This window comes from Nuphar pumila, chromosome 15 (assembly GCF_984573655.1).
Source record: "Nuphar pumila chromosome 15, dmNupPumi1.hap1.1, whole genome shotgun sequence".
NCBI classification, from domain to species: domain Eukaryota; kingdom Viridiplantae; phylum Streptophyta; class Magnoliopsida; order Nymphaeales; family Nymphaeaceae; genus Nuphar; species Nuphar pumila.
In genome coordinates, this window is record NC_143263.1 from 71,588,965 (window position 1) to 71,609,202 (window position 20,238).

The 20,238-nt window shown below is 36.8% G+C and overlaps 2 protein-coding genes and 1 long non-coding RNA gene across 3 annotated transcripts; 2 read left to right on the forward strand and 1 right to left on the reverse strand.

The window, feature by feature from the left end:
- The first annotated feature begins 250 nt into the window (after window positions 1–250).
- LOC149815560 (uncharacterized) lies at window positions 251–1,055 on the forward strand. The gene is made up of 4 exons (XR_016427835.1): window positions 251–289; window positions 398–497; window positions 734–808; window positions 930–1,055. It is a non-coding gene; the product is annotated as an uncharacterized LOC149815560 (long non-coding RNA).
- Window positions 1,056–1,421: 366 nt separating this feature from the next.
- On the forward strand, window positions 1,422–6,533 carry LOC149815561 (type 2 DNA topoisomerase 6 subunit B-like). The gene is made up of 7 exons (XM_089990573.1): window positions 1,422–1,549; window positions 1,644–1,664; window positions 2,863–3,059; window positions 3,553–3,700; window positions 3,915–4,088; window positions 4,214–4,336; window positions 5,884–6,533. Exons 1-7 carry the CDS (start codon window positions 1,529–1,531, stop codon window positions 6,187–6,189), a joined length of 990 nt encoding a protein of 329 aa, XP_089846699.1. The 5' UTR covers window positions 1,422–1,528; the 3' UTR covers window positions 6,190–6,533.
- Window positions 6,534–13,748: 7,215 nt separating this feature from the next.
- Window positions 13,749–19,665, reverse strand: LOC149815562 (uncharacterized). The gene is made up of 3 exons (XM_089989711.1): window positions 19,298–19,665; window positions 18,484–18,538; window positions 13,749–14,141 (listed from the first exon to the last, which is right to left on the reverse strand). Exons 1-3 carry the CDS (start codon window positions 19,593–19,595, stop codon window positions 13,985–13,987), a joined length of 510 nt encoding a protein of 169 aa, XP_089845837.1. The 5' UTR covers window positions 19,596–19,665; the 3' UTR covers window positions 13,749–13,984.
- Window positions 19,666–20,238: the final 573 nt, after the last annotated feature.

A 20,238-nucleotide genomic window follows, 5' to 3' on the forward strand; every position in this document is an offset into this window, starting at 1 on the left:
TACAAATAGAGTAAATACTGCGTTAACTTGAAAAGCACTTAAATATCAAGGCAAAGCTCCGCGTCTGACCGTCAAAATGAACAAGGGTAATTAAATAAATGTTCATGTGATTTCTTGGAAAATCATAATTTAATTTTGTACGTGGCAACTGACCGTTGGACAGATTTTTCCGTACTGGACTATCTATCATCCAATCGTTTTTCCTATGTAAACCCACAACTCTCTCTCTCTCTCTCTCTCTCTCTCTCATCTCATGGCGATTCCTTCCACACAAAATCTCTACCGATTCGTGAGTTTCTTCAATTTCTCCCTATTTTTCTCATGTTTTCCCCAATGTGTTTTCGCATCCAAAATTGTGCTTCTTGCTGATTTTTTTGATGGATTATTCTCCTCTCAGTTGATCAATTCAGCGATCCAACGGTGCCGGTCGAGCGATCAGCTCTGCCGAGTGCTAATCATCATCAAGAGATCCCCCGATCTAGATCTTCGGATCGCAGGTAACCCTGATTCCACAATTTTCCTTATTTTTGTGCGTTTTCCTGAATTTCATTGTCATATCTAGATGATTAATTATGTTTCTTCTGCAGCTTTTGATTCCTTGATTTCAATTACATTTTCAACGCGAATTGTCCACGCCGTTATTTTTTGTTTGTATTTGTGAAATTTAATTATATTTTTCAAGAGGATTCAAATTGAGACATTTATATGGATTCAATCATTTTCCCATAATTAGTTTCGGACACCGGAGACGCTGTCGATTTATCCGAGTTTCAAGGGTTAAGGCATCGTGATTTCTATGACGTTTGGGGTAAATTTCCGCAGCAGCATCTTAATCTAGCGAAGTGGTTGAATTCGTTGTATGAAATTTAAATGCTTGTAATAATTAAAATTTTCTACTTTTTGTATTTATTTGTTGTGTTGATCTACAGATGGAGTCCTTTCGATCACTACCACGAGTGAGTTTGTTCGTTAAATTTTTACTTTATTTATGGATACTAATGATGTTCTACACGAGTTATTTGTGGGATTTGGTAGAATTCAGAACTCAAATCGGTTCATCCCGTAGAACAGTTGGCTTGCAATCAGTGAGGCTTGTTTTTTAATCTTGTTGAGTCTTCTTCAGGCCTAAGGGTAGTTTGGAGGGAATGGCTCCTGAAACAATCTATCGTTGTAAAACTGTTATCTGTTTAATCCATAGAAAATTCGGCCCTGGTTGGGAAAGATATGGTGTTGGTTGATCATGACTTAGCTTGAACTGAATTTGGTAGATGTTAATGACAAAGACATCTACCACTACCGCGTAGATACAGTAGAATCTGTTTCTGCAAGCAAATTTGTGAGATTGCCATCGACATTGAAGAAAAGCGCAGAATTCAGGCAAGTTTCATGGTTGAAACATGAAACTTAACCCCCATGTTGATTCCTTAGCAATTATGGTGCTCATTTTTTAAATTAGTGGCTTTTGAATCTCAGTGGCACAGAAGTATCTCTCACCACCAAGGAGGACAATGACAGTTGTGTGGCATGGATGACTCATTTTTGTAGGAAGGTTTGGTTTTTGCTTACATTGACTAGAATTGAATTGCCTCCTTGTTAATTCTCTGTGTTTCTGGTTGAACTTTTTCATTGTTCTTCTTTTGCAGATGCTCATATTGAAGATCCCAGTAAGTTCAGTTTGACATATATCTGATGCTTCCATTCTGGTTTCACCAAAATGATCCTTGTACTATAGTGGTGGACCATCTGGTGGTTTTCCTTAAACTTCTGAATGTATTTTACAGATGCGGCGATATCTTGAAAATATTTCCCTGATATGGAGATATGACGAACAAATGATTAAATATGTAAAACACCATGATATTTCCAAAATTAGGAAATTTGAAAATATCAGTCATACTATTTTCAGTTCTCTTTACTTTTTTTATTCTTTTTTGATAGTTTAGTCATTGTTTTTCTTCTTTCCTTTATCTTTTTTATATGTTAAAAACTTCTATATCTTGTATTTGCATTTTTGCAAAAAAGATTACTATCTAGATCTTAAAATTTTCAGGTATGGAAATTTTCCTCAATTTTCTCAAGATTTATCAGTAAAGCTAAAGTATCCCAAGATTTAGCCTTCCTAGGACATAGCTGAGAGTCTGAGACAGACATATATGAGTAACCATGTATGCACCGATACCCATTAGTAATGAGTGGGCTGTAGTTTGGGCCAGAGTTACCGGAAGCTTCTTAAGTAGGTGGAAAGTGCGCTTCTCGGAAACTCACTTCAGAAGCATGATACTCCTCGCTTCCGAAACTTCATGGGAATCTTGATTCCCCCATTCTTCTTCTATGCTTCCCACACGCATGGTCTATGCTTCCTATATGTTTCTCACATTTTTTTTCCATGTTTTTCATATATTTCTTCTCATGCTTCCACTCACTTCCCATGTACTTTCTCTAAATTGGTAACCATCATTGTTAGATTTTAACAAAAATTCAACTCTTTTACTGAAAATTATGAAATATAAGAATGATCAATTTTATTTTAGTTTTTATTTGTTTCTTGTTTGATTCATATTCAGTTACCATATTGCTTCATTTTTTATTCAAATTTCACATTCAATTTGATACTTTGCTTCCCACTTCCTATAAATTTTAAAATGTCTCGCTTCTTGCTTTTGCTTCTCATATCATTTCTCGCTTCCGCTTCCTAGTTTGGCAACCTTGGTTCAGGCATTACTGGAGATTATTATGCAATCATGTAGCAAGGAGATGAGTCATCCTTATGCTGATTTGCTAATTATACTATTGTCAGGTTTATAAAATTTATACTCTATTGGCAAGAAGTGAAATTCCAATAATTTATTTTAACCTTTTCAGAGAATCGCCATTGAACTGGTTGTCGAACATATGGATGGTTCCTCTCTAAGAAGTGAGACTTTAGTTTTAGCAAATGAAGGTGTTACCCTACCATTTTCAACTTCCAATATTGAGCGCCTTTCTCTGGGCATGGAAGATTATGTTTTCAAGCATAGAAACTCTCTAGATTTGGGATGCTGGAGATGCTATCCAAACAGGTAAGGTTTGATTCAGCTTTAATAATATTGCATACTGGTAGGCTATTGAGTTGGCTTACTTTTCATGCACAGTGATCTGGGTTTTACAGGCCTTGCCAGTCTAGGCAAACACACAGACACAGATGCTTGCTGCATTTGAAGGACCTTACTAGTTCATGAACGCCCACACGTGTGTGCATGCATTTTTTTTTTCTTGTTTTTCTGGAGAAAGATTGCATGCATGGAGTTCACAGGTGATTAGGCCCAGTTAGAATTCTTGTTTGAGCCAATCAGCCAACAGTTTGGGGAGTTTTTCTTTCCAACATAATTTCTACCAGATGATTACGGAATTTTCTGAACACAATCTATCTTTTGGATTTTTATCTGTAGGAAGTTTTTTCTTCATAATTTAGTTAGCAAGTAAATTTCATCAATTGGGTCATGGCAGCAATCTTTGTATGTCTTGAAATGTTGACATATTGGAATTTCTTATGTCTACTACAACACTTGGTAGGGAAAATTTGAAGATTGGAACTGGTCTAGCATATAACATAGAAAATATGGCAAATGATGATCAAATGGTAGAGGTGGTAATCGTGATTGCAGCCGTTCCAGAGTCATCACAAGCTGATTGCTCTGCTCACATTGGTTCCATGACAAAGGTTATATTCATACTATTCTGTCTACCTGTTCCTTTTCATATGAGAGAGACAGAGACCCATGAGATCTAACACAGGGTTTCCTTTTAATTTTTATTTAGAAGACACTATGTTTAAGGACTGTAACTTACTTGCAGCATGTACAAAGAAACATGGAAATATGTAGGAGTTATATTTGATGTCCTTTAATGATACAAATGTGAAAAACCTGGTGCAGGTTTTATATTTTCAAGACTTTGTCCCATGCTCAGTGCCTACATCATTGTTAAGTTCATTGACAAGCATCAATTGGCAAGACTATGGCTTGACCATTAAATCTCATCTAGTGGATGACAATGGTGATGGAGTGATAGGGTGGGAGAACTTGCATCCATTTACAACTGTGGAAATTGTGCTCCATTGGTACCATAAAAAATATCCATTCCCATGGTTATACTCTTTGAATTTATTTCTCATGATGAAAATGGTCCGTTATGGTTCTATTATGTCATTCCATAACATCTTATCAGAGTGAAGAAACTTCGTATGCAATCAAAAGTGCATCCAGACAGAAGTCTAGTGAAAAATGCAGTGAAGTGCTCTCTTGATGGGCTAAAGGCAAGATATACGGGCTTTTTCCTCAGCCCCCATGCTATCAAGGTAGATATGAGCCTCTCTCTCTCTCTCTCTCTCTCTCTCTCTGTGTGTGTGTGTGTGAAATCATTGTCATAAAAGATTGACCTTAGAAAGCCGTGTTTAACCAGGCTCTGTCGATGCCTCACATTCATGTATGATATAAGTATGTAGAATTTGTCTTTAGACAGGATTATGAAGGTGGGGGTTTAAGCATAACATGTAATGGTAGTCGAGAAAAGTAAACCAAGACTTGAGTAAACCGCTAATGCTTTACTGAGTTAATAAAGACAGATTACTCTGGTTTTATTTCACGTTAAAAACTCTCAAATCACTAGTATCCTTTTGCCTAACATGTGGACATCTTTTTTTTTTGCCTTCGTATTCCAGCTCCTAATCAAGTGTTACAACTGCGTGGATGTGTAATTACCAGTTTAACTGTACTGCTTTGTGACCAAGAAGCTGGACTGGGAGAGCAGATTGTGATGCGATTCTAATAGTGTGAATCAGCTAATTCTTCTGTAGTCTAAAGTCCAAACCCAATAATATGGATGAATTGGAGGAATATGTCATAATCCAATTTGCAAAACCATTATTTAACTGAGCTGTCTCCGCTACTTGTTTGTGAGCGTGATGGCCACTGTGGTGTTCCTAGCAGTTCTAAGTTTCAAATTTTCTAGGCTAAAGCTTGCTTCAATATTTTTTGCCATAACATGTGTGCCAAAAGAAAAAAGTATTACTTTGTGACAGTGACAAACTGAAGTATTTATTGGGCTTTGTTCTATTCCCTTGGAAGGAATGATCTAAATGCAAAGCAGGGCATACATGTTCCATATGTCGTTCATCAGAGTGCTGTCTTTCCAAGGGAAGACCCATATCCACATGCTTACACAGTTATAAATTTGATGGTCGTCCATGTTCTTTTTAGATGGATGGTTAGTCTATAAATATGTTACAATTTGATGGATCGATTTTGGTGCATCCCTCTAGATCATCCTTTATTAGCGAAGATTTTTATCTCACATAGATGGTTGGTTTCCTAATGATTGACGTTTGCTGCATTCCAAATAATTCATTTAATGTGCAGTTTGGAATATGGCTATTATCTATGCAATACAACGTTTTCCAATGAGAAGCTTGCCTGTTTGAATGGAGATTTCTTAAAACTTCTATACATGTTTAAAATAAGACACCATGCTTGCTTGTAAGGAAATTTTTCCTAGGAACTTCTGCTTAGGTTTGTGTTTGGGTTTAGAGAATTCAGTAGAAATGGAATTCATTTCTGCTAAATTCATATTTGTGGCTGGACAATGGCAAGATTCACTTGAGTTTTGTGGGACTGTATTCCAATTCCACTAGATTCCCTGAATCCAAACACACCCTTAAGCTTATCAGGAAAGTTCAACGGATTTCTTGCTTGGCTTAAGCTGCCAAATAACTAGCAACTTGGTTGTGCCGTTTTCAAATCCCAAATGAAGTGGTCTGCTAAGTCTCTGTTAGTCGACAAAATCTTAATGCATATCATCATATAATGCTGCCTAAATGCAAAAACTCTTTGGTGACTATTTTTGCAGATAAAGAAACATGTCCCTGAACTTTCAAGGACAATTGCCGGGTTGATATTGTCATCTAATGATGTGGAGTTTAGGGAAGAATGTGCCTCACTTCTTGGAATCCAGCCTTCTGATGTCGGCGGGGAAGGCAGAGTGGACTCATGCATTAGGGAGAAGATCATCAGCATCATAGAGATGGATGATAGAAAGCCAAGGAAGAGAGGCAGGCAGGAAGCAAATCTCCTATTTGATGAAAATAGAAAGCATGGAGATCATGAAGGTGGTTGTCTCTATGAGAAAGACCATGATGATGCCAACTCTGCATGAACCACAAAGTTGCGCAATCAAGTATGTTCCAAGGAAGGATGCTTCTGTAAATAGAGCTTGGAATTGAGACGTGGAGCACACAATACATTAGTGATTCTAAGTCTCTGAAGTCTCAGGCCAGCCGACCAGATTTCCAAGCCTAGGTTACGGTGGGCAGAACCCACTTTTTTGGGCTTGAGCTCGATTGAACTAATTGATAGGGATATCTTTGGTACGGGTTTGGGTTGGATATCCGGACTTGAGTTCATTCAATTGGGTTTCGTAAAAGATTTTACATCTAAATACTTAATCAGGTCGGATTCGGTATTGAGTAATAGAATTTGATTGGTTCGGACTTGGATTTTATTTTATATACCGATCTGATTGGATGCTTATATGGTTATAAAGAAGGTTTTCATAAACCTTTTTCAAGCAGCTAAAGTATGAAAGTGCCCAATAGACTGTTAAAAAAAAATCTACATTAAACCTTATGTTCTTTGGTTTTTAAATGTCAGTGAACTGAACGTACTCTTACAACTTACAAAGTGTGTTGGTCAATATGAAGCACCAAATGGATGGGTGAGCCAGAACTTCTATGATGAGATCACACCTAAATTGTAAGCATAATGAATTGGAGTAGGGGATAGCTGTCTACTCCGATCCATACCTACCGGACTTTTGAAGGGTTTTTCATATTTTTTCAAAACTAATCATGTGTTTTAAATGCTTGATTTTATAGGAATGGACTCTTGAACTATCTAAAATTGACGTGTGGGTAGGTTTTTATAAGGTTTGAAAATCAATGGTCTACAATTTACATGAAAAATCAAGCTGAAAGTTTTATGTTTTTTCATAAAAAAATCAAGTATTGTTTCCTAGCAAATTGACTATGTTGAACACATTTGTGAGGTCAAATTTGTGAAAAACACCCCAGGAACCTTTGTTTGCTCATGGTAGGCATCTAACTTTCGTAGGTACCTACTCTCCACAATAATGAATTATATGCCTACTGCTAGAAAAATAGACTTCTGAAGTTGTCATGTTTTTTTTAAATCTGACCATACAGATGTGTTCTACATGCTTGATTGTATGGAATGAACTCTTAGATTGTCCATTTTCGAAATGAGGTAGATTCTTGTAAGGTTTGAAAATATGGTCTACAATTTTCATAAATATTCAAGCTGAAAATTTCATATTTTTTATCTAAAAAACATGATCCAATGTTTTTTTCCAGTAAATTGACTATGACGAACACATTTGCAGTGTTTTGAAGGGTTATTATTTTGATGATAAAGAGGATTATATATATATATATATATACCACTTTTCCTATATGAATGTGGTAGCTGCATACAGCAATTTTCACCTACCACCAGCCTACCAGTGTTTTAAAGGGTTTTTCATGTATTTCTTAAATCTGATCATACAAATGTGTTCTACACGCTTGATTTCATACAAATCGACTCTTAGATCGTCCTATTCTAACACACAGGTAGGTTTTATAATGTTTAAAAATCAACGGTTCAACATTTTTATAAATAGTCAAGGCTTAAAAAATCATATTTTTGTCAAAAAAAAAAACATGATTCAAGTGTCATTTCTTAGCACAGCTAATGTCAAACACATCTGGTAAGCCAGAAAAGTGGTAGGCAATTACCACTTTTTTGCTCTCTTTCTATATATATTTTGTTGGAGGTGCACCAAAATGAAGAGACAGAAAATGAGAGAGAGCAGCTATGATACCTGCTCTTCAAAGGGGGTAGGAGGCGTGATTTGGAGGGTCTCAAGGAGGTTGTCGTAGGTGAGCCTGATTGGCTCGAAGACAAACATGCCACATTGAAGTAGAGGGCCGGTGGTTTGCCCATCTCAGCAAGCCACTTCACATTGTCTGGGCACTGTTTTTTTCTGGGTTAGTCAGGCCCCTACCCAAATTATACAACTATATCATTGGGTTTTGAACCTGCAACGTCCTCAATACAAGGTGACGTGCACTAGCTTCTCCTACCAGACAAGCGAGACCCAGTTGGTTGTCTCGGGACTGTTGGCAATACCCAATCGAGTATTGGGGTGAATGGATCCACGTCTTCTCGCAGAAACAGTCCATCACGGCATAGAAGTAACCATCAGGTAAATCAAACAGATGATCAATGTTGTCATACACTTGGATGTCTGCGTCAAGTACATCTTGCAGTATTCCTCAAACTGCACCATTAGTCACACAAAGACTTCAAAATCTTGTTGTGGGTTTCTTCATATATATATATATGAAAACTGAAATATGTTTACCAACCAAATAGGTTTGCTGGTATGAATCGAGATTTTCATAGGTTTTCTTGCAAATCTAACCCTCCAGATGCATTCGGCGTGATCTATTTGTTAGGAATCGACTAATCGGATCAAGAAATGTGATTTTTTGTTCTTAAATATTTATGAAAATTCTATGCCGTTGATTTTCAACCCTTAAAAGATTCTTCTTATACATGGTAATTGGATGATCCAAGAGTTTATTTCTATAAGGTCAAGCGTCTAGATTACATCCATACAGCAAAATTTTCAAAAAATAAAATTAAAAAACCTATGAAAATCTTAGTTCATACTAGTAAACATATTTTAGTTACCCATATATATATATATATATATATATATATATATATATATATATATATATATATATATATATATATATATATATACATGCTAAACATTTTTATATTAAGGACAACAAAATAATTTTGTCATTTGGGTCCTTGACAAGAAAAGATTTTTGTTGTTTAAGTCCCTAATGACATTTTTTGTTGTTTTGGTCCCCAACAATAAACTTTGTTTGTTTGTTGCTTGGTCTGAAACCTCTTGAATCATGAAATAAAATTATTCTAACTATGATTTTGGGTCCTACGGAACTCCAAATCTTTTAAATAATAAATTTCAAAATTATGAAAGATAAAAAATACAGCGTCCCCCAAAAATTGTTAACAAAAATTTTGAAACAAAAAAAAATGTATTCACCTTGATTTTGCAAAAAAAAATTAAATTATTTAAAATACGTAAGACGCTTGTTTGAAACCCTAATCATCATTCTCCATGAGAAGATGAAGTAGAAGCAAGTCCGTCATAGCTTGAAGTCCACTATCGAAAAAATCTAGGTTCATAATCCAAATTCTCTACAAAATAAAATATGCAATTCAGATCAAGATGATGTATAAACACTTACGCAATAAATAATTAAAAATAAACATAAAACCAAAATAAAAAATAAACAACCGAATGGATTTGAAAATTACCTTTAGGTCTGTTTGTCTTTTTTACTTTAAATTGCAGGCTTTTTTTGGCCAAGGAACCCTCCTGGGGTATGTGTAATGATTCAAGAGCGGCTTTTTCTCGGTTTAGAGGTACCTCTGTGTGAGGATGGTAGTTGAGGCAATGGTTCTTGTAAACCCTCAGCGTAGAAGTTCTGAGATTGAGATAAGAGTGTGTCAAAGTGAAGGCGAGGTTAGGGTATTTGTTCTTTTTAGGGTCAATGCTCAAATAGAGAATCCTCATATGAGTCAAGTTGTAGGGGTCAGCCCTTATTTATAAGAGTTAAGGATGGGGATACGGGTCAAGAGGTTCTCAAATTCGAATCCAACCCAAATGGATATGTACGATTATCTCCAAAAAAAAAAAAAATGATAGAGTTCATCTCATGAAGATATTTGGGCGAGAAACATGCGTAGGGAGGTTGGGATATGACAGGGATAGGCCTGAAGCCTATCCCTACATTCGGGATAATATATGATAAAAAAATTTTGCCATCCCACAACAAACGACAAAATGTTTTGTCGTCCAAACCAAAAGGGGCAAAAATAAAAAAGAGGACGGCAAAACCAGATCAAAAGGGCAGGGGGGGTAAAAAAAGGAACGGCAAAACTTTTATTGCTCAAAATCTGACGGTAAAATTGTTTTGTCATCCCAACCCCCCCCCCAACCCCGGACGAAAAAACTGTTTTGCCGTCCCAACCTTGGAAGAAAAATTGTTTTGTTGTACCGCCTCCAAATGACAAAACTATTTTTCCATCCGAAAGACGAGGGAATTTTGGGTTTTTTCCTAAAATTATATGATTGTTCTAACCTAAAAGGTGTGAAATGACCCAAGGTTTTGAAGATCACATTTGAACTTGAGAAAATATCAACTCTTGGGCATCGTCAAAATTGGGTGTCTATACAAATGAATCATGTTGAACTCATACATAGTCTCCTATTTGCAAAAAAAATCAAAATGTTTAGGTTACACTCTAGTTCTCATATATATAATGAGAGACTTGTCTAGCCAAACAAGGTCTAAAATCTAGAAGTAATGATGATTTGGTGGCTCTTCTTTCAATAATTGGGTGCCTCAATCATATTCTATATATTCAACTTTTATCACTATTTAATATGAAACGTATTTTAAATTATGATTTTTTTTAATGTTTAAACTTGTTTTTATGACACTAAAACCAATTATTTACATATGTTTTGGATAATTTTTTAGATGCATTGTGAGCCGCTTTCACATTTTCAAGAGCATGCATAGATGTTGAAAATTGAATATCTAAAACATATTTTTTATTAAATAAATTATAAACATATATATATATATATATGATTTGGTCCATGAAACACCCAATAGTTGGAGATCCAGAGAAAGTTATCTCATCATCATTGGTTGTAAATATTATACATTCTTTTGGTTGGGCTGCTGCCTTCCTCTCCCATATAACCAACATGAACGATTCATTTGGAAAGGGGGCTGGTCGTAGTCACTTTTTTTCTTGATGCATCCAAGGGCATGAAGCCAACAGAAGTGATGATATGCATGAATCCACTGAAGCTTACATTTGGACGCACCTTTTATTTTTAGATACGTCCAAATTTAGCTAATTCCCTACGATACACGCTTATGTCGTGTACCCCATATGTCGTTTCAAATTGTTCCTTGTTATTGTGTGCATTCCAAGCATATCTATGGCCACTGCACAGGCACATATCTCTATCTACATTATCATTAGGGCTGACAAACGAGTCGAACAAACTGAACAGAGGATGTTCAACCTTGGCTCGTTTCTTTGGCTCATGAAAAGCCCAAGCTAAACGAGCCGAACAGGAGCAAGCTTACTATATATATATATATATATATAAGTTGAAAACAATAGAATTTGAACCCTAAACCTACTAAACCAAGCTCAAACTAACACATTTACAAAATAAATAATTGTTTCAAACTTACAAGCAACAGGATTTGAATTCTAAACTTACTGCTTGCAGTAAAATATATTTATTTTTAATAATAAACTAGCCGATCCCAGATGAACATTGGTTGTTCATGCTCGAGCTTATTTCATGAGTTTAAACGAGATCTTCACGAGCTAAACATGAGTGGAGCCACGAGCCGCTCATCTTGTTTCCCAGCCCTAGTCCTAACCTCACTTCAGGGGAGTGTCATATTGGGTTCCGTTCTAACCTTCTGCCATTCTGCAAAAAGTGAGAAATCCACATCTCCATACTGACAGGCGAAGCACTTAGAATTGCACCAAGTGGATGACTGTCATTCACAGTCCAAAAAAATACTAATAATTTTTAAAATTCAATATATCATGATTATCATGTATATATCAGCAAAAGTATTGGGAAAGAGACATTTATTATTTTATTTGGCTTTTCACACATTTTCTGTTTTTACTTTTTCATATTTCTGAAATATGCAAATATATATTAGTTTTTGCCAAGATTATTACACAGAATATGATAAGTATAAAAAATGTTGAAAATTTTCTGAGAATTTTGTGGCTGAAAATTGTCGTTAGAAACTTTTGTCCTTATGCTCTAAAATCTAATTGGCTCGAGCTGCAAGAACTTTTGCTAAAATGATTAAAGCATCACAATGTCTTGTGCGCAGCAATTCTCATCTGATTCCACTCCCTGAAGATTTTGGTGGACTTGCAAGGTCGGGTCCTGGAAACATGAATGAGTTTTGGATATAGGGAGTAATGCTGGAACCAGGTCGCTCAACCAGATCGGATTCTGAGGCCAGCATTGGTGCATAGCCAAGTTCGTTCAATTTGGACACTGACCATGTGGGCAACATACGAATGGCCCTTGCACTTCCTCTTTATACAAATTGCTTCGCCTAGGTGCAGCAGGTCATGCATTCAGAAGGTGTCAATTTAGTTTTGGGTTTGGAACTAGATCCTGAGTAAATAGTTTTCACATATGAAAAAATTGTCTTCAGGTCCCAGCTTAAAGCCTTGGCTGGATAAGAATGGATGTTCAATCCAATAGACCCAAAATACTGAACCATTTTTTTATCAATCAGCATCATATTGTATTCATTTGCAAGCCTAATTATGATTGATTAACACTTATACTGACCAAACGACAGCGAGCACCTAAATTAATCAAGGTGCAAAAAGATGCCCAGGGCATAATTTTAACACCACACTGAACCAGTTTGAACAGATGCTTGACCTAGTTGCAAGGATTAAGATCCCAATTTGACTACTGTGACCTGCATCCTAAATCATTAGCGGCTGAACCACTTCGGGCAAGTGCTAGGCCCTCAGGATCATCAAGCTCATAATTAGGTACTTTAGGCACTTCTAACTTGTCCCACCAGATCCAACTCCTCTATCAGCGCACTTAAAGGTTGTACTCAAGTTATACTCGGTTCCATACACAACCATCCAGCATTAGCCCAAAGACCAATGGCAATTCTCCTCAAGCATGCTGCACAATAATGTGAAAATTCACTTTAACATTCATGTTATGATGAATTATCATCACAATCCAATTTTTCTTGTAAATGAAGATGTAATCCTATTGTCTGAATGAGGAAGCAAGGCTTGCAAAGTTATCCTCGCGTGGTTGGGACAAGTATCATAAAATGCCACACCACCAATTCATGCATGTCACAAACAGACCAATTTCAAGATCCCAATCATGTGATTACCATTCTGTTTTTCGGTGAAGATAAATAGTGATTTCTTTACATGGATATTTCTTCTATGCAGCACAACCAGGTGCAAGGAGATTAAATTGACCAACGATATGTTGTGTGGTCCAGCGAAATTACAGATCTGCTTCTGCAATTTTATTTATATCGAATCTTACTCTCGGTCTTAGTATCAGAAGAGCTGATATATAGTCATGATTAAATACAAGAGTGCCACAACAAAACATGACAAGCACCATTTATGCGAGTGGAAGGATGAAAAAGGTATTGGCCAACTTGTTTAAGAAGGGACCATTGTAGACCAATTCAAGGCAAAAAGGTTAGCCTCTCACTAGTTTCTTACAAGGATTTTATAGACTTGAAGGGAGACTAGCAAGACAGGATGCGACCATTTTGAAATGACATTTTCAGGTAGAGAGTACCCCGTGCGGTTGAAATAAGGCTTTTGATGATAATGACTCTTGAGAGGATCCTCTCTACTGCACTTGGGACTCTGGTAATTCAGTGCAGCCAATGATCACATGAATCACGACCAGAATTGAACCTGTCTTAACTTGGGCTACATAATCTGAACCAACGACTACAAATTTATGCACACGCAAACAAGGATATATTCAATAAAGAGCAAGCTTTTCATATTATGCAATAGATAAGTGCTAATTATGTGTAGTAGTAAATAAAAGGTGGCAGATCAACTGTAGTGCCAAGAAGAGCAATCAAACTTGCACAATATGATACATGCAGAGAACAGCCGGCAGAATTAATAAGCAATCTGCCTTATCACATGCGATCACAAGTGATACTATTAGATATCACCCTTCTCCAACTGTTGGGTTTTTGCTAAGATTTCTATGCAGCAGCTTTCTCCGGTTGTGGCTTCTCTGTGCCCTTGCTCAACTTCACCCGCTTTGCCTCGTAGTCTTTAACGGCTGCTTTGATTGCATCCTCTGCGAGCATGCTGCAATGAAGCTTCACCGGTGGAAGAGACAGATGTTTTGCAATTTCACTGCACCATAAAAATACTCCATTAAGAGTGAACAAAAAGGTCAACATGATCTGAGGGAACTTTGTGAATTGTATTGCAACGATCCCCATAGAAGTAAACGTGATCAATGATTATCACCATCATTTGGCATCAAATTCATCCCAAACTTAATCATCTCTATGCATTCACAACTTCTACACAAGCTGCATGAAAGTTTTCACTTCATGCAAACCTTGAAAATTGAAGCATATTAACCAGCAGCCTGAAAAATCAATCAAACCAAGTCTGTGTGTTGTGCATGAGAAGACAGTAACCAATATAATTACCAATTACATGAATAAAAAATGAGGAAAGGTTCTTGACATTAATATATTTAATTCTGCAAGGACTCCATAAAACATATGTCCTACAAGACGCTGTGCCACAGTAGCAAACCAGGAGGTCCAATCTTGAAATAACTGCATGATTATCATGGAAAATTCATCAAGCAATGAAAATCATGGTTTTTTTCTTTCTTCCAGTCTCATTTTCAGCTAAGGCTTTCTTCAGAAAATTTGCCACAAAGATGGTTGTCATGTCTCCTCTAGTTGCAAAACTTCACGACTGACCAAGCAAACTTAGAAAACAATGCTCAATGGAGTCCCAGGGAATTGGCTATCCCAATTCCCACAACACTGCTGACATAACCAATATGGGTTCAGCCAAATAGACACCAAACTAAAAACACTTTGAAAATCAATAACATGTTTGAAACATGAGATCGTCGCAGTGCCATTCAGGCAAATGTTCATCAAGAAAGAAAAACACATCATATATTGCAGATGATCACATCAACATGTGGCAGTAGCTTATTTTGACAGAAAGCACCAAATCGATGTACTCCCATCAAATTTGCAGTAAAAAGCTTCCCGCTCAATGCTGAAGTGAATGTTTACATAATAAAACTGACGTATCAAGAACTCAAAGATGGTTTAGAAAGAGTAATTCCAGGAAGTAGAAACAACCAACATACATAAATCCCCCCCCCCCCCCCACAGTGATCTTTGGAAGATCCCAGCAACAAAGACATTCTATCACATCAAACACCATGACTCATTACTTTAAAGAGGTTTGAGCCACTGCCAAAGAGAGATTTAGGTATTCTGAAAGTAACAAGAATCAATTAAGTGACAACATTTACTTGTATAAATCAACCACAAAGACTGTTTGAAAGAGAAACTCAGGCCTAAGTAAAATAAATGCAAGAGGAGGGAAACAGCCTTCACAGTTGCAAATAAATGTCTCAGATCATTATGAATTTATTTCCAAAATATCAGAGAATGTTCAAAGAAGGTAAGATACTGGAAGGCACACACAGAAGGATTTTCTCTAGATAGTAATTAGAACTACAATAATATGAGGTTCCATTCTGGCCCTAAAAAGCTACCAATTAACAAAACACATCAATTTCAATGCAAGAAGAAAATGTTCATTTCAAAACTATTTTCTACTAAGAACAATAAACCCTCAAAATTTAACATCAGGCAAATGTTCAAGAGCACAATAATCCTAACTTCGTAAGAATGTCAAGTCTCGTCCACCACAGACATCAAATTCCCCACATAATGAATCTTTTGGACAAAAAATAACACAATTTTGGTATCTTCGACAATCATATATTTTAGACAAAAACTCCAAACAAACCCAATGATGAGTCCCTTTGTTTTCGTTCACTTATGAAGGATAACAACAGGGTGCCAGGTATAACAGATTTGTCAGTTCTCAAATGAACCTAAAAATCAAGATCTCCTTCAGATGCATGGAAAGGGCAGCTAGGAGATCAAATGTTCAGATGCTCCAAGTAAAATCTCTAAAGAATTGATTTCATTTTCCTCTCCCTTCATCAGTTACTGGAACAGAAACCAGTGTATAAGGTGCCAATAGACTTTCAGATCTATATGATCCTGTAACTTCAAATAACTTTCTCTAGAAGAGATTTGAACCCTTATAATGGTGAGTCCTTTTTCTCATCTTTTTTTTTCTTAACTTTTTCCTTTTGGACCAATGATACCAATCGGTAGAAAAGATGTGTGGTCAAATAACAACTTGATAATAACATATAGTCATGCCCACAAATGGAAGTTGGCCATTTTTCTCAATCACTTTCTTGCAAATACACAAGGGTGCAGAGTTGTGAACCTCACAGATCCAAAGACCTAAAATAAGGTAGACAAAACAAAATGAGAAGACCACGAGCATTTGCAAGACCGTGGACATGAAAACAATGAACTCTAATCAGGCTTCCACTAAGGATTCTCTTTTACAACTTTCACCTCACTATTGCCCTTTCCTATGTTAGACACCAACATGGTACAGAACACGCCATAGAGTCAATTAGACACACTTGGTAGAGCATAGAAGCAGTGTTTTAAAACTCGCCGAGTCAACTCGTTGACTCGGCTCGGCTCGGCCCTCCAGCGAGTCAACCCGGCAAGGCAAACTCTGTTTGCCAAAACTCGGGCTTGACTCGGGCTTGACTCGGCCTGACTCGGCTTGACTCGGCCTGACTCGGGCGAGTTCTGGGATGTTTGAAATTTGTTTTTTGAGTTTCAAATGGTAATGATATATATACATATATGCAGTCTACTGTTTACTGTCTGTACAATCTAGTTGAAAAATCATAGGTGCAAGTTGTATCTAAGCAATCTGACCTCATATATGTGTTCAACATGGTTTATTTGCTAGGAATCACACCTTTATCATATTTTTTTTTATGTAAAAATATGTTTTTTTGAGTCATGAAATTTTGGCATATTGTAGGCCATTGATTTGTGAAGCCCTTGAGAAACTTGCTTACATGTTGACAAACTATTTGAAAAAAAATATTTGTGTTCTAATAGATTGTATGTACAATTGACTGTGTAAAAACATACATTGAAAAACTTACTCTATTGGCAAAACCAGGAGATTTTTGTATGCATTTGCTTTTGTCAAATAAAAAATGGTCTATTTTGCAGTTTCAGACCTTGTTTACCTCAAAATTGGGATTGATATGAAAAAACAGATAAACTGTTGAAATGGAGAACCAGGTCTTGAGTAAGGCTAAAAGAGTCTAGTACTTTCTGCAAGCTAATGAAATGGTTTGGGAGTCGGGACTTAAACTAGCAAAATTAATGAATTTTTGCTTGTCGTGACCAACTGTTCTACATCTAATAAACTTTTAATCTTTAAACTCCCAGATTTCTGTGGCACATGACAAATTGACTGTCAAAGTGCTTGTATAGATATCAAATTCAATTATTCAAGCAAACCTCTATAGCTCTTTGCAGTTGTTTTTATATTCTTACATACATTTGGAGACTATGTTTACTCAAAAACATGGTTTCAGACAAATTATATATTGTTTTTCTTTTAAAATCAAAAGTTAACAAAACCCGGTCCGAGTCACCGAGTTGACCCGCCGAGTCACGAGTCAATAAAGAACGAGTCGAGTTCCGAGTCACGGGTTTTAAAACCTTGCATAGAAGTGCTGTTAAATCAAGACACAGGAACATGGATGCACACAATCTGCATGTATGTACAAAATTTAACAATGTAAGGAACAATGCATGGATGCCATTTTGGAAGTGTAACGATCAATAAGGGGAGAACATAACCACGGGAATTTTCTTAAAAAGAAAATTTTCTAAAGAAACTACAAAGAAGTATCTACTAAAGATCATCATCACAAGAGACATGCATCTACATATTAAAGAATCGATCATACAATTGCATCAATGAAGTTTTGAACACTTCTTCTTGAGTACCAATAAGTTTGCTTGTGCTCAAAATTGTGGTGGCATGCCTATCCTTGCATCTGAACAGGTTTGATTTTGCTCAAGAATGGCTGTGTCATGCCCAGCGTCCTTGTTAGTGTCACATTTTATCAACAAAGGATATGAATTCCGGTGGCATGTTCTTTCTATCCCTTACTTTTTAAAAGTAATAGAAGCTGACTTTCAACATATCAGAAGTCAAAAGGAATCACCTCAACATCATTATTTTTATTTTAATGCAGGAAGAATAGAAAAAAGAACAGGCATAATTTCAAAGTCAATATCTGGATATATTCCAGCGGCCAGGTGTTCTCTAAGTTTGAATTGCTATTTCGTTGAAACTAGACCACCTGAAAGAGGCTTTATATTTGAAAGATACTGAAATTACTGTTCAGAACTTTAAACTGATGACCACAAGAAAGAAATAATCATGCAGTAAACCGATGCCACTGACACAGCAACTGGAAACCCTACTTAGCAATACAAACAAAAATAAGTCAGACGAATCATACATGGAGAAAGTTCCAATCACTCAAAAATGGATTCAAATTCAAAGAAGGAAAACTTACGCATTTTTTATGGATAATGCTTCCTCCATCTGCTTCCCTTTTACCCATTCGGTAGCTGAAATTTTTACAAACATAAAAAAAGGTCAGCTCTAAAGCCATTTAGACTCAATTGTTTTCCTTTTTCCTTTCTTTCTTATTTTAAGGAAACACGCAACAATTTTACCCCCATCGCAGGGCATTAAAAATACATGATACTTTATACAAAACAAGTATAAAACTAGAAGTCAAACATATAATGCTCCAACACAACCATTGAAAAACAAAGAGACAAGCGAGTCGTCAGCCATCACCAAGACATCTGTTTCAATCCATTAAACAAAAATAATAGGGAGAAGGGAATCACAAGACACCCTCCAATTCTAATCACAAACACAATAACAAAAAGCAGAACTAAAAATACCATATCAATTTCGAGAAAATGGAGAAAAGAATGAGATCCTAGACATGTGGGAAGCCAACGGAAAGGTTATGGAGTTCAGGCATCAGATAACTACTATCAAAATCTAATGCTTGCTGTACTCGTCTTCCAGAGGGATAAAGAAAATAAAATCCGTAAACAAATTAAGAACCTTTTTTATATAAATTAAAGATCGATAGAATTCAGAAAGTGATCAATGATACAGAAACTCAAAGAAATCTTATAAAAACATGAAGCAATCCCTAATTAACACTGAACAATCTTGCGATGAAAACATATTGAACTGATAAAAACAAAGAAAGACGGCCAATTTCAAGATTAACGACCACGAAAAGGGGGAAAAAGAAGAAGAAAATCGCAGGAATCAATGGAGAAATAGAGGGATTCGGAACGAACCGAGGGAAGACGAGGCTATGGCGGAGCCGCAGCCGAACGTCTTGAAGCAGGCATCGACGATCTTGCCGGACTGCTCGTCGACCCTGATCTGGAGCTTCATGACGTCGCCGCAGGCGGGAGCGCCGACGAGGCCGGTGCCGACGGAGGAGTCGTTCTTGTCGAAGGAGCCGACGTTGCGGGGGTTGTTGTAGTGGTCGACCACCCTCTCGTGGTACAGCCTCGCCGGGACGGCCCCCAGAAAAGGAACCCCTCTCCCTGCCGCTAACCCTAGCGCCCTCCTCGCTCCGAATCCTAACATTCTCTCTCTCTCTCTCTCTCTCTGAGTCTGCGAGACTGGAAATGAAAAAGTTCTGGTCGAGAGAATCGCCAGAAAACGGGAGGTGTCCTACTTATAGGACAAGGTAGAGAGGAAGACGAGGCCGCACGTGAGAGTGGCAAACGTGCTACCCCTTCTCGAATGAAATAGTGCCACGTGTATCACAGAGGAGGTTATGTTTTGCTGCTCTTACTCGAAACGGTCCAGATGATATGATACGTTGATGAGATCAATCTCTCGTAATGAAACGGGTTGGGATTACCCGATCGTATAAACCGAGTCAGGCTTGACGCACAACACTGGATCCAAATTTTAAACAGTGGATCCGTTTATCTATTCGGATCTTACTCATATATCACACACACAGTCTTCCAAAGAACCTGTTTGGATAGTAGACGGATTTGGTATTTAGATATTATTTTTATCAATGATATGGTCAATGTTGTCATAATCAGTATCAAGCTCGAATAAGCTTTCAAATTCAAAGCCAGAACTGAACGGAGCAGAATTAACCAACTTTTAACCATGAGATCACACATATAAATAAATTACTAAATTAATACTGAAACTACTTTAAACTTTTTTTTATAATATTAAAAAATAAGTCAAATCAGCTCGTTGCACA